Below are 21,687 nucleotides of genomic sequence, written 5' to 3' on the forward strand. Positions count from 1 at the left end.
TTGATTAAAGCTATTTTTGGCTCGGAATTATTGTAGAAACTTATTAAAATTATTTTCAGCTTTTCTAAGGGTTACAATGCGTTCTTTTAGTTGTTTTATCAGCACCATATCTGATCCTGATCTACACATACATCCACATTCAAATATCTCCTGTTTGCTTAATTTTGATTACTTTTTTCTTTTCTTTTTTTTGTTTGTTTGTTTGTTTTTTTTACTTAATTATACGTCGTTTAAATTTCCCATTAGTGAAATTCTCTACCCAATAGAGGGTGTCAAGGCCTGCATATTATATAATCTAATAGCTTTTATCCCGTCATATTTTTGAACACCCTCACCTGTGACGAGAAACGAGCTTGCGTAACTGATCTTGATTCTGTATAGTAAATACCTTTTTTAATGTCCATTGTCTATACAATGAAAAGCAACAATTTTATTATTTATTTATTTATTTATTTATTTATGCACTTACTTATTATTTCTTGCAAATGCCCTCTAAATGCTTCTGACTTTATATAATCATCTTGAACTCTAATAAATAAATTACCTATCTGTGTTTTTTTATGAGCTTGTAATCAATTTGGTTAAGCTTCTCTGATCCATAGTCTCATTTCATTATAGACGATTTCTCATCTTTTTTTTTTAATTTTATTATTATTTTTTAATTACATATATTTCTTTATTCTTTACTAGCAAACTGTACCTTCGATCAGAGCTTTTGCGGATGGCGTAATGTTGCACCTCCTTGGGACCAATTTAACTGGTACGCCAGGAAGAGTGGAACTCCAAGCTATAGAACAGGACCGAGTTCGGATCATACTGGTAACTAAGTAAAAAGCCTCATTTTCACTCGTCTTACATGATAGTTTATTGCAGGTACTAAATCCACTATGCAATGCTTAACAACCTGAAAGCCACACTGATCGGCAAACATACAAAATGGTAATGGTTTGAGACACTATATCAAACATTCGAAAGGGTGTGCCTCTCGTTTTTTCTTGCTGAGGTCATTTGCAATGGTCGTTGTCTGATTTCTCATCGGACAGTTAGCAGTTGCTTTTCTGCGAAATTGTTGCCACTTGTCAAACAAATTTCCAAAACTTTGTTGACTAGTCACTCTGGCTGGACTACGGAGCGCCGGTCATACCACTGACTCAATTACTGACATTTGTTTGTCTGTCCTCCAATCCCAAACTCCGTTACACCAATCAAAATTAGTTTTACAGCGTTTATTGTACAATCTATTATTGTTTCAGGAGGCGGAAAATACATCTATATCGAGGCATCGTATCCGAGAAGACAACATGAAACATCGAAGCTACTAAGTCCTTTCATGCGTGGTCCCGTATGCTTTCGCTTCTATTACCACATGTATGGAAGTGACATAGGAAGTCTTGATGTCTCTCTTCAAACGTTAGAGACAACTATAAATGAGGCGGTCACGCTATGGACAATGAAAGGGCAACGGGGAAACAGGTGGAGAGAAGCTAGCATCAATATTAGTTACTCCGGTGATGAATTTCAGGTAGGCTAAGTTTTAAATTTATGGCGAATTTCTCTTCGGAAGTGTTACAAAAAGTGGCACATCTCTGTTAGCGATGGGGGAAGGAGCTGCACCCCGGATACTAACGAACACTTTAAGCCTTAATCCGGGATCCCAAATCACGCGGCTTGGAATCCAACCCTAAATTACTTTCTGGATACGTCACTGATGAAGAAGAACGCGTTGGGTGGGAGGTTCTTGGGGGTCTTCTTGAACAAGACACAAGTTGTATGGTTTTCGTTGTGTGAACTGGAAACAAGCTGAATTTCGCACAGTCGAAAATTCAGAAAATTACCAGCGAGCACTAAAGAGCGAAAGTAATCCACATTCATCGAGCTCATTTCCTGGAATATCACTATTTTTCGGGTCACTAAGCTTTGTATAATATCCTCTCGCTTTATTTACGTGGATATTTTCAAGAACAGTCTTCGTGTGGAAAGGAAAATCGGAAAATCGTCGTTCGCTTCTAAGTAACATCTCACCGTTGACAATGTATTTGTACATTTCGGTTATTCCGAAGGAATATATTTGTCTCAGAGACTCTTCGCATATCTTTTATTCTGCATTAAAGGAGCGGGAGGATTTTTTGTCTCCATGCATGCATCTGTTGTAGCGAATTTCCTGATTTCTACGGATGTATGACCTTGACACGTAAGTTTTTTTTTTTTTTTTTTTTTTTAACTCCATTCGATTTATTCTCCCCGCCGATTCATGTAAACAGCGTTGCGACGAGACGTAATAAACTGTATGGTATTCTAGGTGGCGTTTCTTCGTTTGTTTCTATTGGCACAGGCAAATAAATTAAAATACTCATTTGCTTAGTAAGCTGCAGATTCATTCGTAGCGGTATCATTGCTTTATCGTCAAAGGTAGAAATAATTTCATGATAGTGCGATAGACCGGATAGGCGCATCGCGCTCTTATTTTGAAAGCGATATTAACTGAGCTAACATTGAATCCAGCACTGATAATTTCTTTTTATGTCAGCTTCAATAATAATCGAAAGGACCCTTTAAGATTACTGTCTAACTTATACAACAATAGAATGAAAATCTTCAAACAAAATAGGTCTTATCACGGTTTTCGACGCCGTTTTCGTAGGCAAACAGGCTTGAAATAACAGTGTTTGTATGGAAATCCGATGTCAAATAATTCTCATAAAACATCACTTCTGAAAAATTCATGAATTGGAAACTTTTGGCACTAGGAAAAGGAGTTTAAGAAAAAAATTGGAGAGATGTAGCTGTGCCAGAAAGCGTCCAGTCGTGTTTTGAACTTTCTATACATTTGTCTGTGAAGCGAAACAGCCGTGACTGCTACTAAAAATAGTTCCCGGAAAAAAAATACAGCGAAATGTATGGAAAGTTCAAAACACGACTGGACGCTTGCTGGCACAGCTACATCCCTCTAATTTTTTTCTTAAAATCCTTTTCCTAATGCCAAAAGTTTCCAATTCACGAATTTTTCAAAAGCGATGTTTTATGAAAATTATTTGACATCGGATTTCCATACAAACACTGTTATTGCAAGCCTGTTTGTCTACTCGTCAATGATGGCGTCGAAAACCATGATAAGGCCTATTATTTAATGTTGAGAGCTGCCGGTTGTAACTGTTCGACTGTTTCGCCGCGTCGCTCAAAGGAACGAATGCAGAAAAGCGAACCAAACCCTCGACTTTCGTTCGCCGAGAATTTTACACAAAGGAGTACAAAGAACTCGAGCGCTTTGGATCGTAAATATTTCTTATAGGTGCAGAGATTAAAATAAATCGGAGCGACCGAAACGAAATCAAACAGTCCGATTTGCCTGGTCTGATTTATTTTGAATGCACCAGGACTTTCATCCCAGCGGGAATATTCTGGTAAACCAATCAGATCGCAAGACTAAACAATAGAAGCGCTTGTAAACAATAATAAAAGGTTGCAAAGCCGAATGGGTGAAACTGGGCCTTTAAGGATACTTCCTACTTTCGCCGGTGTCCTTCAGCAGAAAATTCATTCGCGCGGATTTGAGAAAATTAAAACAAAATAAATATATCAATGGACTGCTAAATAAATGTAGTTTCTAACAAAAATGTAATTTTAGCAATATTTTTACATTATGAAATACCACGAGCTCTTAAACTCGCAAACGACAGGAGGCCTGTTCTTTTAAATTAATCGGGTATTGAACGCCATGGCATGACTGAAACAGCTGCACATCAATCAACAAAAGGGTGTCAGGCTCGGGGTGGTAAGACATTAGAAGATTGTGACACCTTTGTGATTTCTTTCGTTACATCTATTTTCCATTTTCATGTAAAGAGCTGTATTAATTTCAGTTTTGAAGTTTTGTTTTCTCGAAATTTTTGATTTAACAGTACACATTAGTTTGATGGAATGAAAACATTCTCACGGCCATAGGAAATAACCTTAACCCTATCTAGACCGGGGGTGGGGCGGATTTTGCCGGTGGCGACTTTGAACCTGGATAACTCTTTTCTTTTTAACATTTGAGCAAACATTAAACGGCCTGAAACTTTAGGACTTTTAGGAACTTTATCTGGAAACAAGTTGATGCCATCGGTTAGTGTTCATTGACTTTGCCATGGCAACCAACTTTTGACAGGCCGTTTTTTTTTTTTTTAAGAAAATGGAAAGTTCTTATTTAAAATGAAGTTTTATGCTTTTAGCCCATATGAGTGTCACTTTATTGATTCTGATTACGTTTCGCTTAGTTTTGGCGCTTTCCTGAAGTTTTGGAGAAATCCAGAAATTCAAGATGGACGTACTATCTCTCCTTCAAGTGTCATTGTCATAGCTTTTTATACTTGCGAAGTAGGGTTAATAGTGATTTTTGCCTCGCCCCTAAAGGCCAGTATTATTTATATAATGTCACTTGCCATTTTAGATCGTATTGACAGCAACTGTTGGTAAAAGCTTTGCAGGCGATATAGCTGTGGACGATGTAACATTCACTGATGGGATGTGTGAGGAACTGACTCCTCAAGGTACGTGAAACACTTTGTGTTTCGTGAAAAAAAGAAAATTGAACCATCAGGTCTGCTGTATCAAGCTCTTTATTTATTTAACTTTTTGCGTTTCTTTCAAGGAAATTGCGACTTTGACCTGCACTTGTGTCTGTGAACGCACAGTTCTTCTATCGATTTCACTTTATTTATTTTATTTATTTATTTACCTTATTTATTTATTTATTTATTTATTTATTTATTTATTTATTTATTTATTTATTTATGTACTTATTTACTTATTATTTCTTGTAAATGCCCTTTAAATGCTTCTGACTGTATATAATCATTTTGAACTCTAATAAATAGATTACCTACCCTTGTTTTTTTTTTTCACGAGCTTATAATCAATTTGGTTATGCTTCTCTGATCCATAGTCTTACTTCATTATAGACGATTTCTTATATTTTTTTTTATATATATATATTTTATGTTTTTCAATTACATATATTTCTTTATTCTTTAGTAGCAAACTGTACCTTCGATCAGAGCTTTTGCGGATGGCGTAATGTTGCACCTCCTTGGGACCAATTTAACTGGTACGCCAGGAATAGTGGAAATGGAAGCCAAGGAACAGGTCCGAGTTCGGATCATACTGGTAACTAAGTAAAAGTCTCATTTTCACTCGTTTTACAAGTAATAGTTTATTGCAGGTACTACATTTTTTGCACTTCATCCAGTATCCAATGCTTAACAACCTCAAATCCACACTGATTGGCAATCATACAAAATGGTAATGGTTTGAGAAACTATATCAAACATTCGAAAGGGTGTGCCTCTCGTTTTTTCTTGCTAAGGTCATTTGCAACGGTCGTTGTCTGATTTCTCATCGGACAGTTAGCAGTTGCTTTTCTGCGAAATTTTTGCCACTCGTCAAGAAAGTTTTCAAAACTTTGTTAACTAGTCACCCGGAATATCTGATCACGTGCGCCAGACATACCACTGATTCAATTACTGACATTCGTTCGTATGTCCTCCAATCCCAAACTCCGTTACACCAATCAAATCAAGAGTTTTACGGCGTTTATTGTACAATCTATTATTGTTTCAGGAGGTGGAAAATACATCTATATCGAGGCATCGTATCCGAGAAGAGAAAATCAAACATCGAAGCTACTTAGTCCTTTCATGCGTGGTCCTGCATGCTTTCGCTTCTATTACCACATGTATGGAAGTGATATAAGAAGTCTTGATGTCTCTCTTCAAACGTTAGAAGCAACGACAAATGAAGCGGTCACGCTATGGACAATGAAAGGGCAACGGGGAAACAGGTGGAGAGAAGCTAGCATCAATATTGGTTACACCGGTGATGAATTTCAGGTAGCCTAAGTTTTATATTTATGGCGAATTTCTCTGCGGAAGTGTTACAAAAATTGGCACATCTCTGTTGGCGATGGGGGAAGGAGCTGCACCCCGGATACTAACGAACACTTTAAGCCTTAATCCGGGATCCCAAATCACGTGTCTTGGAATCCAACCCTAAATTATTTTCTGGATACATCACTGATGAGGAAGAACGCGTTGGGTGGGAGGTTCTTGGGGGTCTTCTTGAATAAGGCACAAATTGTTTGGTTTTCGTTGTGTGAACTGAAAACAAAATTCCCATGGGATAGATGAACGACCTTCAGTTCATTAGAAAACTACGATAATGTTTGGCAAGGTTCCTGATTAAAGGGAACTAAGAACCACGAAGAAATGACGACAAAGGAACCTTCGGCTAATTGCACTTAATAGATATCCAACGTAGCTGCTAATGTTGGACGTTTAAGGATACTTCCTACTTTCGACGGTGTCCTTCAGCAAAAAATTCATTCGCGCGGGTTTGAGAAAATTAAAATAAAATAAATATATCAATGGACTGCTAAATAAATGTACTTTCTAACAAAAATGTAATTTTAGCAATATTTTGACATTATGAAATACCACGAGCCCTTAAACTCCCAAACGATTGAGGCTTGTTCTATTGAATTTATCGGGTATTGAACGCCATGACATGACTGAGACAGCTGCACATTAATTAACGAAAGGTTGTCAGGCTCGGGGTGGTAAGTCATTAGGAGATTGTGACACCTTTGTGATTTCTTCCGTTGCATTTATTTTCCATTTTCGCTTAAAGAGCTGTATAATTTTAGTTTTGAAGTTTTGTTTTCTCGAAACTTTTGATTTAACAGTAAACATTATTTTGATCGAATGAAAATATTTCCTCGTCCATAGGAAATAACCTTAACCCTATCTAGACCGGGGGAGGGGCGGATTCTGCCGGCGGCGACTTTGATCCTGGATAACTCTTTTCTTTTTAATATTTGAGGAAACATTAAATGCCTGAAGCTTTAGGACTTTTAGGAACTTTATCTGGAAACAAGTTGATGCCGTCGGTTAGTGTTAATCAACTTTGCCATGGCAACCAACTTTTGACAGGCCGGTTTTTTTTTTTAAGAAAATGGAAAATCCTTATTCAAAATGAAGTTTTATGCTTTTAGCCCATATTAGTGTCACTTTATTGATTCTGATTACGTTTCGCTTAGTTTTGGCGCTTTCCTGAAGTTTTGGAGAAATCCAGAAATTCAAGATGGACGAACTATCCCTCCTCCAAGTGTCATTGTCATAGCTTTTTATACTTGCGAAGTAGGGTTAATAGTGATTTTTGCCTCGCCCCTAAAGGCCAGTATTATTTATATTATGCCAAATGCCATTTTAGATCGTACTGACAGCAACTGTTGGTAGAAGCTTTGCAGGCGATATAGCTGTGGACGATGTAACATTCACTGATGGGATGTGTGAGGAACAAACGGAAAGTGGACTGACTCCTCAAGGTACGTGAAGCACTTTGTGTTTTGTGAAACGAAGAAAATTGAACCATCAGGTTTGCTGTATCGAGCTCTTTATTAACTTTTTGCGTTTCTTTCAAGGAAATTGCGACTTTGACCTGCACTTGTGTCTGTGGAGGCACAATTCTTCTATCAATTTCACTTTTAACTGGATGAGAAGGTGGTACAGCACACCAAGCTGGAATACTGGACCGAGCGGTGATCATACATCAGGTAGTGACACATTTACTGTTGTAGTTATTGAAGTTTTATCCTACCTGACACATTATATTTTCACAATTTTTCTTATGATGTTACATTTTGTAGCAGTTGTTTGCATTTTTTACATCAAGTAACGACCATTTTTTTAATCTTAAAATACAAGGCTATCGCATTTGGCTAAGTCCTTGCATTTTATTTACAACGTCGCATATAATTCTTGTTAGTTGTGTTTTGTTTAACAATAACTTAATGCTTGTGTTATCTTGTAAAAGCAAACGCCGTAGTTTGAAATGCCAGACACATTTGCAATGAAGTCAGGTACAGAGCCATTTCTCTACCCACTAAACCGTGTCTCAGTATTCCGTTTCTTTATTATCTTTGTGTTCTCGGGGCGGCACTACCCTGGAACTGCCCCGGGGGGAGGGGGTACCCAATAAAACTTCATATGGAGTGTCTCCGCCAGCGTTGAACTGGAATGGTACCCCATTGATGTACAAAAAATGTACTCATTTAATTTATACAATTTTGTATTACTTGAGGATAATCCAAGGACAGAAGAAGATTCCCCACCTTACTGATGTAGCTATTTACACTAATCTTTGCTTTATACTAGCAGTTTTTACTAGCAGGAAAGTATTGTAATAGGTACGGAAAATTGTAGCATACTGTGAGGTTGAATGAGGCTCCTCGTTCGGGAGTAGCCTTGGCCGCCTCTGTTAAGTATGTTCGTGGAAATGCCAAATCTACCAATTCTAAAGCTAGTGCTTCATAGCATTCCGTTTAATTCCTAGGACGTGGAATGTACATTTATATCGAGACTTCTTATCCACGAAAACGGAAAGACACTGCCCGACTGTCGAGTCCATGGATGCGCGGACCACAATGCATGACGTTCTACTACCATATGTATGGCACTACCATGAGTTGTGTTGTTATATACATAAGAGGTCAAAGCTCAAACAGGTTGAAACCGGTTTGGCTTAAGTCTGAGAATCATGGGAATCGGTGGCTGCAAGGGCAAATAAGCATCAATGAGAATGGAATATATCAAGTGAGTTAAATAGTTTTTGTTTATGTAAACTGTTCATATAAATTACTGGTATCACGTTGTTAGTCCGGCCTGGACAGCAACTGTTGGATATTTTCATTTGTGAAACCTGCGTTTAAGTTGTGAGTTTCTATGCAGTGGATATTCTGAATTTACCAAAAAAAATCATTTGCCAACACATATTTTTCACGTTATACTTAGCATTAGTAAAGCAAACAGGGTGGTAGACTGATTAGGGCGTCCGAGATACGGGATTCGACATTCTCTGTAGCCCCGGAGACTCCGGCCCTCAGCCACGTTTGTAAACAGTCATCTGGTCTGCCTCCTGCCAGTTGGGATGTTTACCCATGTTATGATATACTGATTTGAAATATCATCATCTGACGTTGAATAACCATTCCAATTCAAGTTTTTGAATGTTTAGTCTGTTGGTACAATTTGAAATTATGATCGTTGAAATCCCAATTCAAAATAGCTGACCACATATTTGATCTTAGCCAAAGCTTCATGTTGGTCTATCCCATGTTTTTATTATTGACTTTTATAAATTTTTAAGGTAATTATAGATGGTGTTAGAGGCAACAGTTTTCGTGGAGATGCTGCATTGGACGACTTTTCATTCCAAAAAGGACCTTGTCATCAAACAGGTATCGGAATGACAAACAATTTAGGACGGCGCCCCTTTTTGCTACTGCGCATACGTTTTGCGCATCTCGGGATGGCCCGAGAAATATATTAGTGTTTCGTTAAAAGAACGGTGACTAGTATTACAAATGTATTTTTGCTCGGTTTATCAGACTGTGCCGGAAAAGCAGATCTTAGCAAGTGTTATTTGAATCCAACTGACATAGTTTTATACTACCGTTTTGTCATTTCTTTCTTCCTACCCTATTTCATGTCTTCCTTGTCTTTTCTCCTGTGTTGCCTTTAAAGAAGCTCAAAAAAGTTCTTCATTATTTTAGTCCTCCCAAAAACTTTCCTTATTCTTGTATCTTTGATATTATAGCTTAGTCTGCCTTCTTAATTAGCAAATTAATTTATTCTTTTTTTTTTTTTTGTCATCCTGACCCGCCTAGATTAGCTTTGCCAAGAAATTATAAATGTAATTAAAAAAAACATTGTATCGTTATGTATTCGCTTTTTAGAATTGCTGTTGAAAAGTGCGAGATAACCCCCCCCCCCCCCCCCCGCCCCCAATTTTCTTGTTGGGTTTTAATAGCCGTTGCTAAGACTTGCTTTTTTCGCATAGTCATAAAAGGAGGAAAAGTACCACTGTATTAGAAGATACCGTCCTTATTCTGAGCAAGGGAACTTTAATTGAGTCAATCGTTACGCCGGCATAATCCCCATACACATACCCCACATACCCGTATTATTTTCATACAGATATTTGTTAGTGTCTAAATTCCACCTCAACAATTTCCTTGAAAACCCTTAAGTTTGTATTGACATCACGTTTCCTTCATATCCAAATATGGAATTGTACAAGTGTGATCCCCTGAACTGGAATTCAACAATTCCTTACTTTACCTAATTTACCAAATAACACACCCTGCGATGTGAGTTCCACCTATTTACTATAAGGAAAAAAATCAAAACGATTTAGATTCAATTCTTTAGAATTGTGTTTGTAAAGAACATTCATAAAGTATGTGATACACAGAAGCCATTATGAAAAAATCCAACATAGTTTTTAATTTGCAGAAAGAACAAGTTACTACGTATCCTCTTTTAAGGGCCTATCCTTCCAAATAAGCTCGCGGCCCTTCGACCACAGTCAGTTCGTTGAGGAATTCCGATTTAGTCTTCATCATCCAAAAGGAAATCCGAAGGAGGCAGCGCATTTCATCTTCTCTAGAGATAACGGCGGATCGGGGTTTATAACATCAACGTTAGATCTTTATCGTTATGCAAACTTCCCGATTGGTATTGTTGCTCTAAGCAGTGAAAAGAATCCGACACTCGAAACCAGGAAGATTTATGTGATCAGCAGGCATCGTTATGGGGCCATGATCAGCTTGAATAACCATTCGAATGTGAATTGCTGCAGGAGAGATGCTATTTACGCCTTTGATGCCTTCAATGTAAGCCAGCCAGGTGAGAGGAATCAGTTAAACCTCCATATTGAAACGAAATTCGGAAACCGAGAAAGCGCAGCCCGAAATTAGTATTCGATGGTTGGTTGGTTGGTTGGTTGACTGACTGACTGACTGACTGACTGACTGACTGACTGAAACGTCGTCTCAAACATTAACTAAGACAGTCACTAAATAACTGATCAGCAGGTTACGCACCAGCGAGCCATGGATCTCATTAGGGTGTGTGAGAGGCAACTTTCATTGTGCACAGGAATCCCTGGACACACCCAAATACAATCACGTAGCTCTACGCATGTAATATCTTGTTACTGATCACTGCTTTTTATTTTATGATGACAAGGACGTAAAGTCGAAAGACATATTTAACATATTAAACTTTATATTACCTTTGACCGTTGTAGAGTGATTTTCAGTTATACTGGTTGTATTGGGGGAATTTTCTACTTTAGTTATGCCACTGAAACTAATTGATGCCCATTTTTCTTGTTTTGATTTATTGAGGTTTCATCAGGGCTCCGTCAGTGAAGTAAAAGATTGATTAGTTTTCAAAATCGTACTATAGTGTAGTAAGACATTGCTTAGTTTTCATTTAAGACAGCTACAGATTCTAGGTGGCGTGAACCATTGGAAAACGTTGTCAGCTACTAACAGATGGCCAAGATGTAAATGTGTAGTAAGTTAACAACAAGTAGGGGCGACGGTTTTAAGTTCTTCTGTTGTGTCTTAGACCAATTTGGTGATAACTTATTCAAGTTAATTTTGTCTTTCAAAATTTACCGGATTTCGTCTCATTGGCCACGTAGAAGGAATTTATGTATGAACAATTGAAAGCATTTTACTCCAAATCAAGCACATATGTGGAGGATAATCAAAAGACAGGATCCTTATGACATTGTCCCGCTATTAACGTTGCTTATAACTCTGATTGATTCTATTTTGTAGGAAATCGCTCCACCTCTGACTGTGCACCCGGTTGGTACAAAGTGAACCAAGCGTGTTTCCTGTTTAATTTTCGGCTAGAGGCCAACTGGGGCGACGCGCGGTCGTCCTGTCACAAATTGGGTGCTGACCTGGCTGTGGTCAATAACGCCACGACGTTGGAAGCCATAGCCAGACAGAGAAAAAAACTGAAGCTTGATGATCACGAACTGTTTCTTGGGTTGAGTGGCCAGCTAAAATGGGTCTGGTCGGACAGGTCAAACCTGTCGGCAACGCTAAACTGGCTGTGGGGCCCAGGCGAACCTAGCGGTGATGGGAAATGCGGTTCGTTCTTGAAAACTAGAAGTTGGAATTCTGCCTGGCAGGGGTATGGATGGCGTTGGAATGATCAACAATGTACTAACCGTCAGGGCTACATCTGTGAAGAGCCGCTAGGTGGGTTAAGTTTGCGGACAACTTAACATAATGAAAGAATCAAGCTCGCTGTTTCCCGTGAAACCAGTCGCTATCAGTCATTAATTGTCAAATGTTCTGGTATCAATGCAAGACCCGTACGTGGATTTGAGAGACAGATAATAGGCACGCAAATTGGTCTAAAGTTCAAGCCATCCTTTTGCTTTTCTAGGTCATGGTACAGGCGCATTAAGTAACAGTTCTCGCCTAGTTAAAAAGGGCGTTAGACGGATGAAGATTATTATTTCAAGACGATTGATTTCAATTGTGCTCACGGCTCGGGTAGATTGATTAACTCGGTTAAATGTTGAACACAGAACCAAGTTTTCAAAGATATGCCAAATAAACTTTTGCAAGCTCATGAGTATCCCATGAAGTATTGGTAATATCTTTAATGACGAAAGTGGAATCAGTTAAATTAATGCTTCTGTTCCATTGTTCCATAAACGTATCTTGAGGAGATTTTTGCTTTTAACATAGTTAACCACATTCATAGTGAGAGTATTTTTCGACATTGTTCTTTCTCTTCTCAGATCTACCCTATCCCTTGGCTCTCTTTACCTTCAATGGTGCCAATGGAACCATAGACAAGAGTCCTCGTGGTCTCACACCCGCTGTCTCAAGGAGCATCACATTTGCACCAGGTCCGTTTGGAAATCCAAACGGCTCGTTCTTCTTCAGTGGTAACAAGAACAGCTTTGTAAAAATGAAAAACATTGGGGAAATCGACGCCAGGTTTTCGATCAGTATTTTTGCATGGGTGTTTCTTGATAACTCTAGTGGTATAATTTATAAGTACGAAAAATCAACTTATGACGGTTGTTTGATGAAAGTAATACCAACTAACTCGGCTATTCAAGTGCAGTATGTGAACAGGAGAGGCTCTGCAAGATTTGTACTTTATAAAAGCAACGTGCTCAAGGCAAATGCTTGGAATTTTGTTGGGACCACTTACGACTTCCACACGGGCTTAGCGACTGTTTTTGTCAACAGCAGCATCGTTGAAGAGAGTAAAATTATAAGGATGGAGTTAGCAACGCATTATAATCTTACAGTTGGTGCTGCAAAGATCAATAACGCGTATTTCCGTGGAAGAATCGCGTGCTTGCAAGTTTATGATCAGGCATTATCGGAGGATCAAATTATGAAGATCAAAACAAGGTGTAACCAGACCAGTGAGTATAATAATTAGCAGCTGTCTTGATCCTGATACACCAGTTAGTGGAGGAGTAAGGCGGGAGGATGGGTGCATTTCGGTATTTCGGTTCCTTAACATTTATATGGAAAACTCTGAAATTCTGTTTTGGAACTAGTATACGACAATGATGTATTATTCAGTCAATACATCTTTCTCGTTTATTTAATAGGCTTAAATTGTATCATCGCAGTCATTTCAAACAGTATTCGTTGCTCCATTTGGAACGGTTCTGAAATTATGGACTACGATTTAAAAGGGTGCACCTATCCTGCTGTTTTTCTGCGTTCCAGTCGGATGCGGATATATCTTGTATGGATGCGCCTCTCCTGTTTTTCAATTTGTGTGTTACAGTTATTGCTGGTTAATTTTGCACGACGTTGTACATCATCTATCAGGACAACCATTTAATGTACCAAACTGGGTGGTCTGTTCCCTCGCCTCCATAATGAAGTGTAGCCAAGATGTCAGTCCGATGAACGCATGGTCCCAAGATCTTTAGTTCAAGTACTTTTTTCCTATTACTTGTTACATTTGCTTCGCAGCGGCCCTCCATCAGCCCAATTTGAAGGACTGTATTTTTTTCATTCTGGTCGAGTATATTTTACATTCTACATAACTGACACAAATTGCATTACTCAGCGTGTGTGTGTACTATACGAACATTCAACAAGTAATATGATTTAATACAGGAAGTAAATGGCAATTTCATTGTGGCGTCACCAGAATCCTTTACTTGAAAGGCAACGTATGCATAAGTGTAGACGGTGGAGTTTCCCTGTAAAAATCCAAAGAAAGTCAGGCCCTAGCTACCAGTTGTAATTGCTGGAGGTTTTTGTTTTATTCGCAAGAAAATGTATAGTCGTGCTTAGTGAGTTACCGCCTCCAGCAAGCGGCAACTTAACCGAATTATTTTCTTTTTGTTTTGTTTTGTTTTCTTTGTCTTTTTCGGAAGCAAACGCCTCTCCGTGGCCACTTAAAAGAGGTCATTACGCCGTTGTATTTGTTCATCTATTTTTTTTCAAGCCTACAAATCAAGTTTGCGGGCTGGGTATATGAACAGTACAGCTTACAGAGCATCCATACCTACTTTCCTAACAGCTTTCTATTCGCTGTTTACAGAGCCTATTGCGTGCAGTCCCAACTTCTCACCTTTTCGTGGTGGCTGTTATTCAGTCAAAACCAATTACCCACGGGTATGGAAGGATGCGTTGAAACATTGCAATATCGAAGGAGGTACCCTGGCCAGGATATCTCGTGAGGGCCTCAGGTTTGCTTTCTCTAACATGCTTGATCAAAGGACACCCAAACCAAACAACTTGTTCTTTGGACTCCATATTGTGGACGACTGCGTCTGGATAGACGGCACTCCACTGAACGGTTCTTTGTGGATGTCGGGATATCCTGCTGGTTACCATGGCGTCCAATACTGTGCTGTTATGTCAGCAGCTTCGTCAATGATCAAGAACGTTTATTGTTGGCAATGGGAAAACATGTTGTGCCAAAAAAAGCATGGTAAGTAGTCTGTATGAGGTGACCGTCCGGGTGAGATTAGTTCTCCGGCAAATAGAGTGTTTTGGTGACAGTTGATTTCGACAATGCGCGCAGAAAACATTTTCTAGATTGTGAATATCACTCCCTCTCAGGTTGTCGAAAGATCATTACGTGTTACCAACAACAGTCCTTGTCAGGATTACTCTCGCCCGGGAGATCACATTAAACACATTACCGGAATCCTAGGTTCTGCAACCATTTACTATAAGTTTGTTAAGCAATTTCTCGAAATGCTCTTTAAGTTGAGTTTGGCCATTTTGAAGTAATAACAGTAGAAAAACCACTTTGACCCACCTAGTGAGGATGTCCCTTTTTGTAAACTGCATCTGTGGACCACTGGGAACGATCAAGCGCTAGGGGATCAAGGTTCTATTAACATCGATCTCAGTCAACTTAAGTACGCGTTATCGTTAATGCAAGGTTCTTCTAAAACAAAAACTATGGATACCTAGAATCGGTTGCTTCGACATTGTTCGATCCTTATCACGTGACCACTTTGCTTCTGTGCCTATGGCGTACCTATGCTTATGTTAGTCCTTCCACGTTCTAACTTAGAAGCCCAATATACACATTGTACGCTATTTATATACACACTGTACGCTATTTATTTTCTTGAGGTCCCGTGGATTTATTTGTAGGTAAAAAGTTGACAGGGTTTGTTTTCTCAAAATGTTGGCCGGGGGGGTACTCCTTGCAGAATCGATTGTTATAGCTGAAACTTAATTCAGAGGGATTGACATAGACTTTGCTCGAGTGGTCTTCAGTTTAGGAAAATTTAGCGTAACGCTAAATCTTTCTTTCAGTAAGTTAGTCATAAGTGATTAACATAAACGTCAACTTCATCTTTTTTCTTTTGTCAGTTAACACATTGACGCCCAGGAGTGTGACGCTGAGTTCAAGCGTTCTCTGGCCTGATCACCCCTCTCTCGCCATTGATAGATCATACACAACCTGTTTTCGTTCCCAGAAGGTGAGAAATGCTACATTGTTGTCTATTGAGCTACTTACACTGAAGCAAAAATAATTATTTGTCTAAAGACCACAAAAGTAAAAAAAAAAGTCGCTTTGTTTACAATACCTCCCGATTATCGACGCCTCTTTTAGTTTGCGTTAAACAAGGGGGAACGTTCCAGGAGCAGTGAGCGGTGTAAGGATCGCGTTCAAGCTCAAGAAGGGGAAGAGATTTTCATCACTCCATAAAACCCTGAATTTGGCTATTGTAGGTTGATGTTTTGCAGACGATGACAAAGGAATGTATCTCAATAGATAGCGAATGTCTAGAACCTTCGTTTTTTCTCATTAGACCGACTATGTCATGGCATTCCTGTTGCCGACACGTCGCCTTCGTCGTCGCTCAAGTTCCCAGATAGATCCATTCAATCCCTGGAATGTTCATAAGACATGCAAACGATGTAATTAGCATTATATATTTCAGCTCATGTAATTATGCTTGTGTCTTCAACAAGTCCATAAACTGGGAAGATGGCCCTCCTAACACTATTTTATAGTTTACTCTCGGTTTTACTCGACGGGTTTTATTGGCCTGTGTTGGCTATCCCTCATGTCCAAAAATATAAATAAGATGGAGACTCTACATTTGTAAATATGGATCAGAACTCGGTATCACCGTTTTAGTTGTTTGTTTTTCTTATTGTTTGACTCAGTTTCCTTGTTTCGGGACTTATTTTTCTATCTGATTGTTCGCTGCTATGTCTGTTTATATAAGTTATGAACATCTATTCGCATGTTTATATTTTATTTTATATATTCAGTTCTCAATCTTTACATTTTCCGTTAGGAAACCAACCCTTGGTGGCAAGTAACCCTTGAAAAACCATTGTACGTCGAATCTGTCGAAATCACCGATATCGTCGATTGTTGCCCACGTGACCGTGGAACGATAACTGTCACTGTGTCTTCCAGTCAAATCGGCTCCAACCCAACGTGTTCAACTTCCACAGAATATGGGAGATCTTTTGAATACAAACTACATTGCTCTCCACCGGCACGAGGCAGTTACGTGACAATAACGTTTATTGGGAAGAATGTCACGCTTGTTCTCTGCCAGGTTGTTATCCGTACAATTGGTAAGTCGTATTGTAATCCATGATAAACTCCCCACAGGAAATTCCAGAAATCTGATTGTTTCTCTACTCAAGAGATTTGCCTGCGGTTGGTTTAAACGCGTCACATGGCGCAATATATCCCAACTAAAACTAAAATCTCAAGTGATATCCTAAGTTTTCAAAACTTGCGTCACATACAATGCCATGACATTCATTGGTTGGAAATTTAGAACATTAACATACTCAAGTCGAAAGTGGTGCAGAAATGAACTAAATTGACAATTTTAGCAAGTATCCTGAGTGTGCCTTCAACAAAAACATTTGGAGAATAATAAAAGAATAACCTTATTTGGTGTTAAAAATTGGACATTTGTTCCGGAAATTATCTGTTACTCGGACCTCAAACCATTCCTCGAGCTTGCCTTTCGGAAATCTTTCTGAATTTCTGTTCCCGGAACAAATCATGCAATGTCTACACCGACAAATGTCTGTAATTATTAAAAACTGGATCATTGTATAATGCAATTCGAGCGATTTGATTGGCTTAGCGGCCATGATATAAGAAGCATTATACCATGCGCGAGAAATAGAGACCATTCAACTGTCTTCTAATTGTTCTTGCAAAGCGAAATCAGCAAAATCTAGCAATATTTCTTGATTGTTTTTTATAAAACAATTATTCCACTCACGCTTGTTGGATATGAGATGATTATAGCCAACTCGGCGCTACGCGCCTTGTTGGCTATCTATCATTTCATATCCGACGCGTGTTCGTGGAATAATTGTTCAATATCTCGCGCCAAATAAGGGTTGCTGTCACGACTTCTTTGGAAAGCTCACAAAAATAGAAAAAGACAATTTTACCTGTTTGTCCTTTAACTCATTTTTTGTTTCGTAACTTGTGGATAAATTTTACATTTTCACAATAGAAGAAGAAACGCTTCTTGAAAACCCTTTCATTTTCACTGTTTAGTGTGCGCCTTTGTGTGAATGAAATTCATTTTTACATAAAAAGCTGGTAAAAGGCACACTTAGGTCTAAATATGCGCGACAAAACCGAAGTTTCTGCCTGACCGTGAAACTTCAGGAATTTGTTCTGATACAAATTTGAGAAAAATTGTCAATACAAATTGGAGAGTATAAATGGGGATTCATCTCAGATTGAAAGTCACCAATTTCAAATCAGTTATTTGAACTGGGTGACTTACAACCTGACACTTAAGACTATTATTTGTTGAAGAATTCACGAGGAAGGAAAATTGTTACAGTGGTAACAATTTAGATCAGTTCTTTTAAGACAGAATTGTTTTTCTTTGAAAACAAGCCTCATTATTGTTTTATTTTTTCATTGTTTTATGTCCTTTTTTTAACTTTATAAATACTTATCATTGACATGTTTTATCACATTTTAGCGTTCATGACATTCTTACTGATTTTAAATGTTTGTAATATAGAGCATTTTCATTCACGTGACTACTGGTCATATTGGTTTACTGAAACAAAAGAAAGTAGTTGCATAAAAATAGAGTTCAATTCCCAGAGGTTTAGCTTGGGACACCAACGTGGCCGCTATTTCTTTGTTTTGGTACACCAACATGGCCGTTGAGACGTCATGTGGAAACACTCTATATTTGTTCATGCTAAGTTTTGTATTTTTACTCGCACTTGAAAATAACCACGGAGAGGACGAAACGTCGTGACTTTTTAGCGTTAAATTTTATCATAAAATCAATAACAAATTACTAAACAATAACTACCAGGGCCGGGTTGTTCGAAAGCCGATTAACGCTAATCTACGGTTTAAAGTTAATCCAGGTTTTCACCTCGCTCTTAAAAAGTGTTTTAAACCCTAATTTCAAGCTAAAGGTAAAGAAAACTGTAAGTCAAACCTGAGGGCCAAAACTCTTTTGGAAGAATCTTTACCGATTAGTGATTCAATTCAAATCAAAGTTCACGTTATACCAGGCTTAGCTTAATCGGGCTTTAAACAACTGGGTCCAGGTAGTTAATGCATGTTTCTGATCTTTTCAATTTATTTGCGATCTATTTCCGACCCTTATAGAGTTCTCTATAGAAGCGCAAGGAGTATTACGAGAAGCGTGGTATAACGTAAATTACGACTCCAAGAAAGCACCAACGATGCGCGAAAATCCTGCGTTTGATCCCCCAGCTCAAAGCCAGATTATCCTGCGAGATTTTGATGCACCAATTAATGTTGGAAAAAAGTATGTTCAACGATTAACAAGCTACTTACAGGTAAGAAGTTCTTTAATTTTACGCATTCTAATGTAGAAAAGTTTCACAAAAACTGCGATTTAAGGTATTTATTTAATTTTTACTTTCTCGCATGCATCAGGGCTTGCTTTGATAAAAGATGCAAAATGACAACGTTTAGCTTTCTGGTGAATGAACGTGTTCAATGCATTGTCCTTCCGTTATAAGTCACTGTATTTCACGAATTTGTTTGACTTTGTTTGATTTTGAGTTTTTACTTTACTTACAGTACGCATCTGCATAATCGGCGCGGTAAATCCCGTCCTAGAACCAGTCAATCACACTGTGTGTTATAACAATATGCTACAAAATTCAATAAGTATAACGTAAAAACTGTCTGTATGCCAATCACACACTCTTGGTTATTTCATATGTTTTACTATAATGTAATAGGTTCCTGAAAGCGGTAATTACACATTCTATTTGTCGTGCGATGACGCATGTGAACTGTGGAAACATGACATTGTTGAGAGAGGCATTGAAGAGAAGAAAAAGATGGCAGAGGAGAGTGCAGCGAAACAACCAATCATCAGCCTTAAACGATTGACTGGGCGTTATGAGTGGGACAGGTGAGATGATGAGTAAAGGTGGTTGTAAGAGAGAAATTTTACATTTGCAAACTTAATTTTCTCGCGTAAGGTATTTGTCAAATTCTTTTCTTAACAAAGTTTTAGATAACGGGTTTTCTATTCGCGTTTGCACGTGTGCGACCAAGTTTTTCATCTCTTCCTTGACAAGTATCGTAGCCAAGCTTCTTAATAGTTCACATGAGCGAATACTACTGGTCAAAGATAACTCGGCACGGAGATGCTGTTCTAAAATTCCCGTTTACAAATAAAACAACGCAAGACAACAGAAATTGTAGTCCATAGATATAACATTGTCAACAAGAACTCTGCTAACATTTTTCTTAGTAGTATTAAAATCATCGAAACAAGGTGTTTTTATTGTCGTTGTTGCTGTTGTTGTTGTTACGGCTTTGCTTATTTCTTGGGGTGAACTGGTTGGTACACAAGCATTTATTTTGAATTGAGATCACAACCATTTAACATTGCACTGCTGAAAACGTTTTTACCATTTGCTCCTAAAAATCGTTTTCAAGAAACTGTTTTCCGATAAAGAAGTCAACATAACGCCCTCCCTTTCAGGGCGTATTTTCAAATAAATTGGAAAAAATTATGTTGCTTAATTGTGCACTTTGGTATGCGTAATAGATAATTTATACACTGTTTTAAAACTTTTACAGGTACAATGAACAGATTTCGCCACCGATTTTTCTGGACAAATGTCGCCTTTATCGCGTGGAGGCTTTTATGAGGGAAGAAAGGAGCATTGACCACATATCCCTGGGCATGCGCACACCGACTTTTGAATATGAACGCCCTATTCCTGGAAAGAGACTGTTTTGGACGCAACCAGGTAAGGTCAATGTGAAGTGAAAGAAACGACTGCACACTCGTTCCTAGTACCTTTCAATGATAACAGTGGTGATGGGGGTCTGAACTCTATACTTAGGTCGCTGTTTCTTGTGGAAAGTCCGGTAGGTGACTAAGCTCCATGACTTCCCGGAAGTTCCACTGTGACCAAGAATAGTGCTGCAAATGAGGAGTTCCAATTAAGTTACGTCAAATTGTATTCCATCCAAATGCCACTGTTGCCTTTTTGCTGTTGGATGACTGGGCTGAGTTGCTCGAAGCATGGTTAGCGCTAACCATTGGTTAAGAGGTGTTAAAACCTATAGGTTGTTATGGTATTTAACCCAGGTTAGCGCTAACCATGCTTCGAGCAACTGGGCCCTGGTATTCATTAAGTACATTCGCGTTAACGCCGGGATTTATAGCGGATGAAACTGTTCAAACTAGCCTCTTAGCTTATCACTACTGTCGAAGGATGAAGAACATGATGAGAATATCCGTGGTTGACTTAATAACGACCACCCAGCGTAATAAAAGTATAATAATGCCTAAAATCGCAGAGCGATTTATCCCCGAGGCTGCCATGTTGGCGCCCAGTCCCACCTCTTATAGACTGCCATAAGTCTCTTTTTTCTCCTAGCGCGCTTTAGATTGATCTGAAAGATACGATCCATCGACCCATTACAGAGAAAACTTCGATTTCTTTCACCAACTTAGGTTTAGGCTCCCTTTCTTTCTTCGTCGAATAAAACCGGGGACCTGAAACAGCAGAATTTAAAGCAGCGATAACACTTGCTAACACAACATTACGTAACCGATAAGTCCATTTGCACCACTACTCTCCCTTCATTTCATACGCGCGTGGTTTTCCTTTGATTATCCCTGTGGAGAAGAGAGATATGTCGTCTGGAATCGTTCGGTTGTAAAATAACACACCCCAACCGATCACCCAATACTATAGCGGTATTACCCCAACCCCTCTCTCCGGCCTTCATTGCGCAGGTCAAACTGTTATTCCTGTCGGTTCTCATGTTTTGTGTCGAAAATCGTGATCTTCTCAACAGTCAT

General features: G+C 38.7%; 1 protein-coding gene across 1 annotated transcript in view; it reads left to right on the plus strand.

Annotated features, from left to right (window-relative positions):
• Nucleotides 1-21,687, plus strand: part of LOC146482667 (MAM and LDL-receptor class A domain-containing protein 2-like) — an 89,749-nt gene that overhangs the window by 5,913 nt on the left and 62,149 nt on the right. Inside the window, exons 6-23 of the mRNA XM_085107089.1 lie at nt 691-819; nt 1,254-1,522; nt 4,430-4,529; nt 5,014-5,145; nt 5,599-5,867; nt 7,246-7,360; nt 7,457-7,588; nt 8,368-8,627; nt 9,181-9,271; nt 10,329-10,721; nt 11,666-12,097; nt 12,649-13,290; nt 14,433-14,825; nt 15,725-15,834; nt 16,663-16,951; nt 18,993-19,186; nt 19,598-19,773; nt 20,451-20,623. Coding sequence (XP_084963215.1) covers nt 691-819; nt 1,254-1,522; nt 4,430-4,529; nt 5,014-5,145; nt 5,599-5,867; nt 7,246-7,360; nt 7,457-7,588; nt 8,368-8,627; nt 9,181-9,271; nt 10,329-10,721; nt 11,666-12,097; nt 12,649-13,290; nt 14,433-14,825; nt 15,725-15,834; nt 16,663-16,951; nt 18,993-19,186; nt 19,598-19,773; nt 20,451-20,623 — 4,299 coding nt within the window. The remainder of the gene's footprint in view (nt 1-690; nt 820-1,253; nt 1,523-4,429; nt 4,530-5,013; nt 5,146-5,598; nt 5,868-7,245; nt 7,361-7,456; nt 7,589-8,367; nt 8,628-9,180; nt 9,272-10,328; nt 10,722-11,665; nt 12,098-12,648; nt 13,291-14,432; nt 14,826-15,724; nt 15,835-16,662; nt 16,952-18,992; nt 19,187-19,597; nt 19,774-20,450; nt 20,624-21,687) is intronic.

Source organism: Pavona decussata, unplaced genomic scaffold, assembly GCF_977016875.1.
Source record: "Pavona decussata unplaced genomic scaffold, jaPavDecu1.1 SCAFFOLD_45, whole genome shotgun sequence".
Classification (NCBI taxonomy): domain Eukaryota; kingdom Metazoa; phylum Cnidaria; class Anthozoa; order Scleractinia; family Agariciidae; genus Pavona; species Pavona decussata.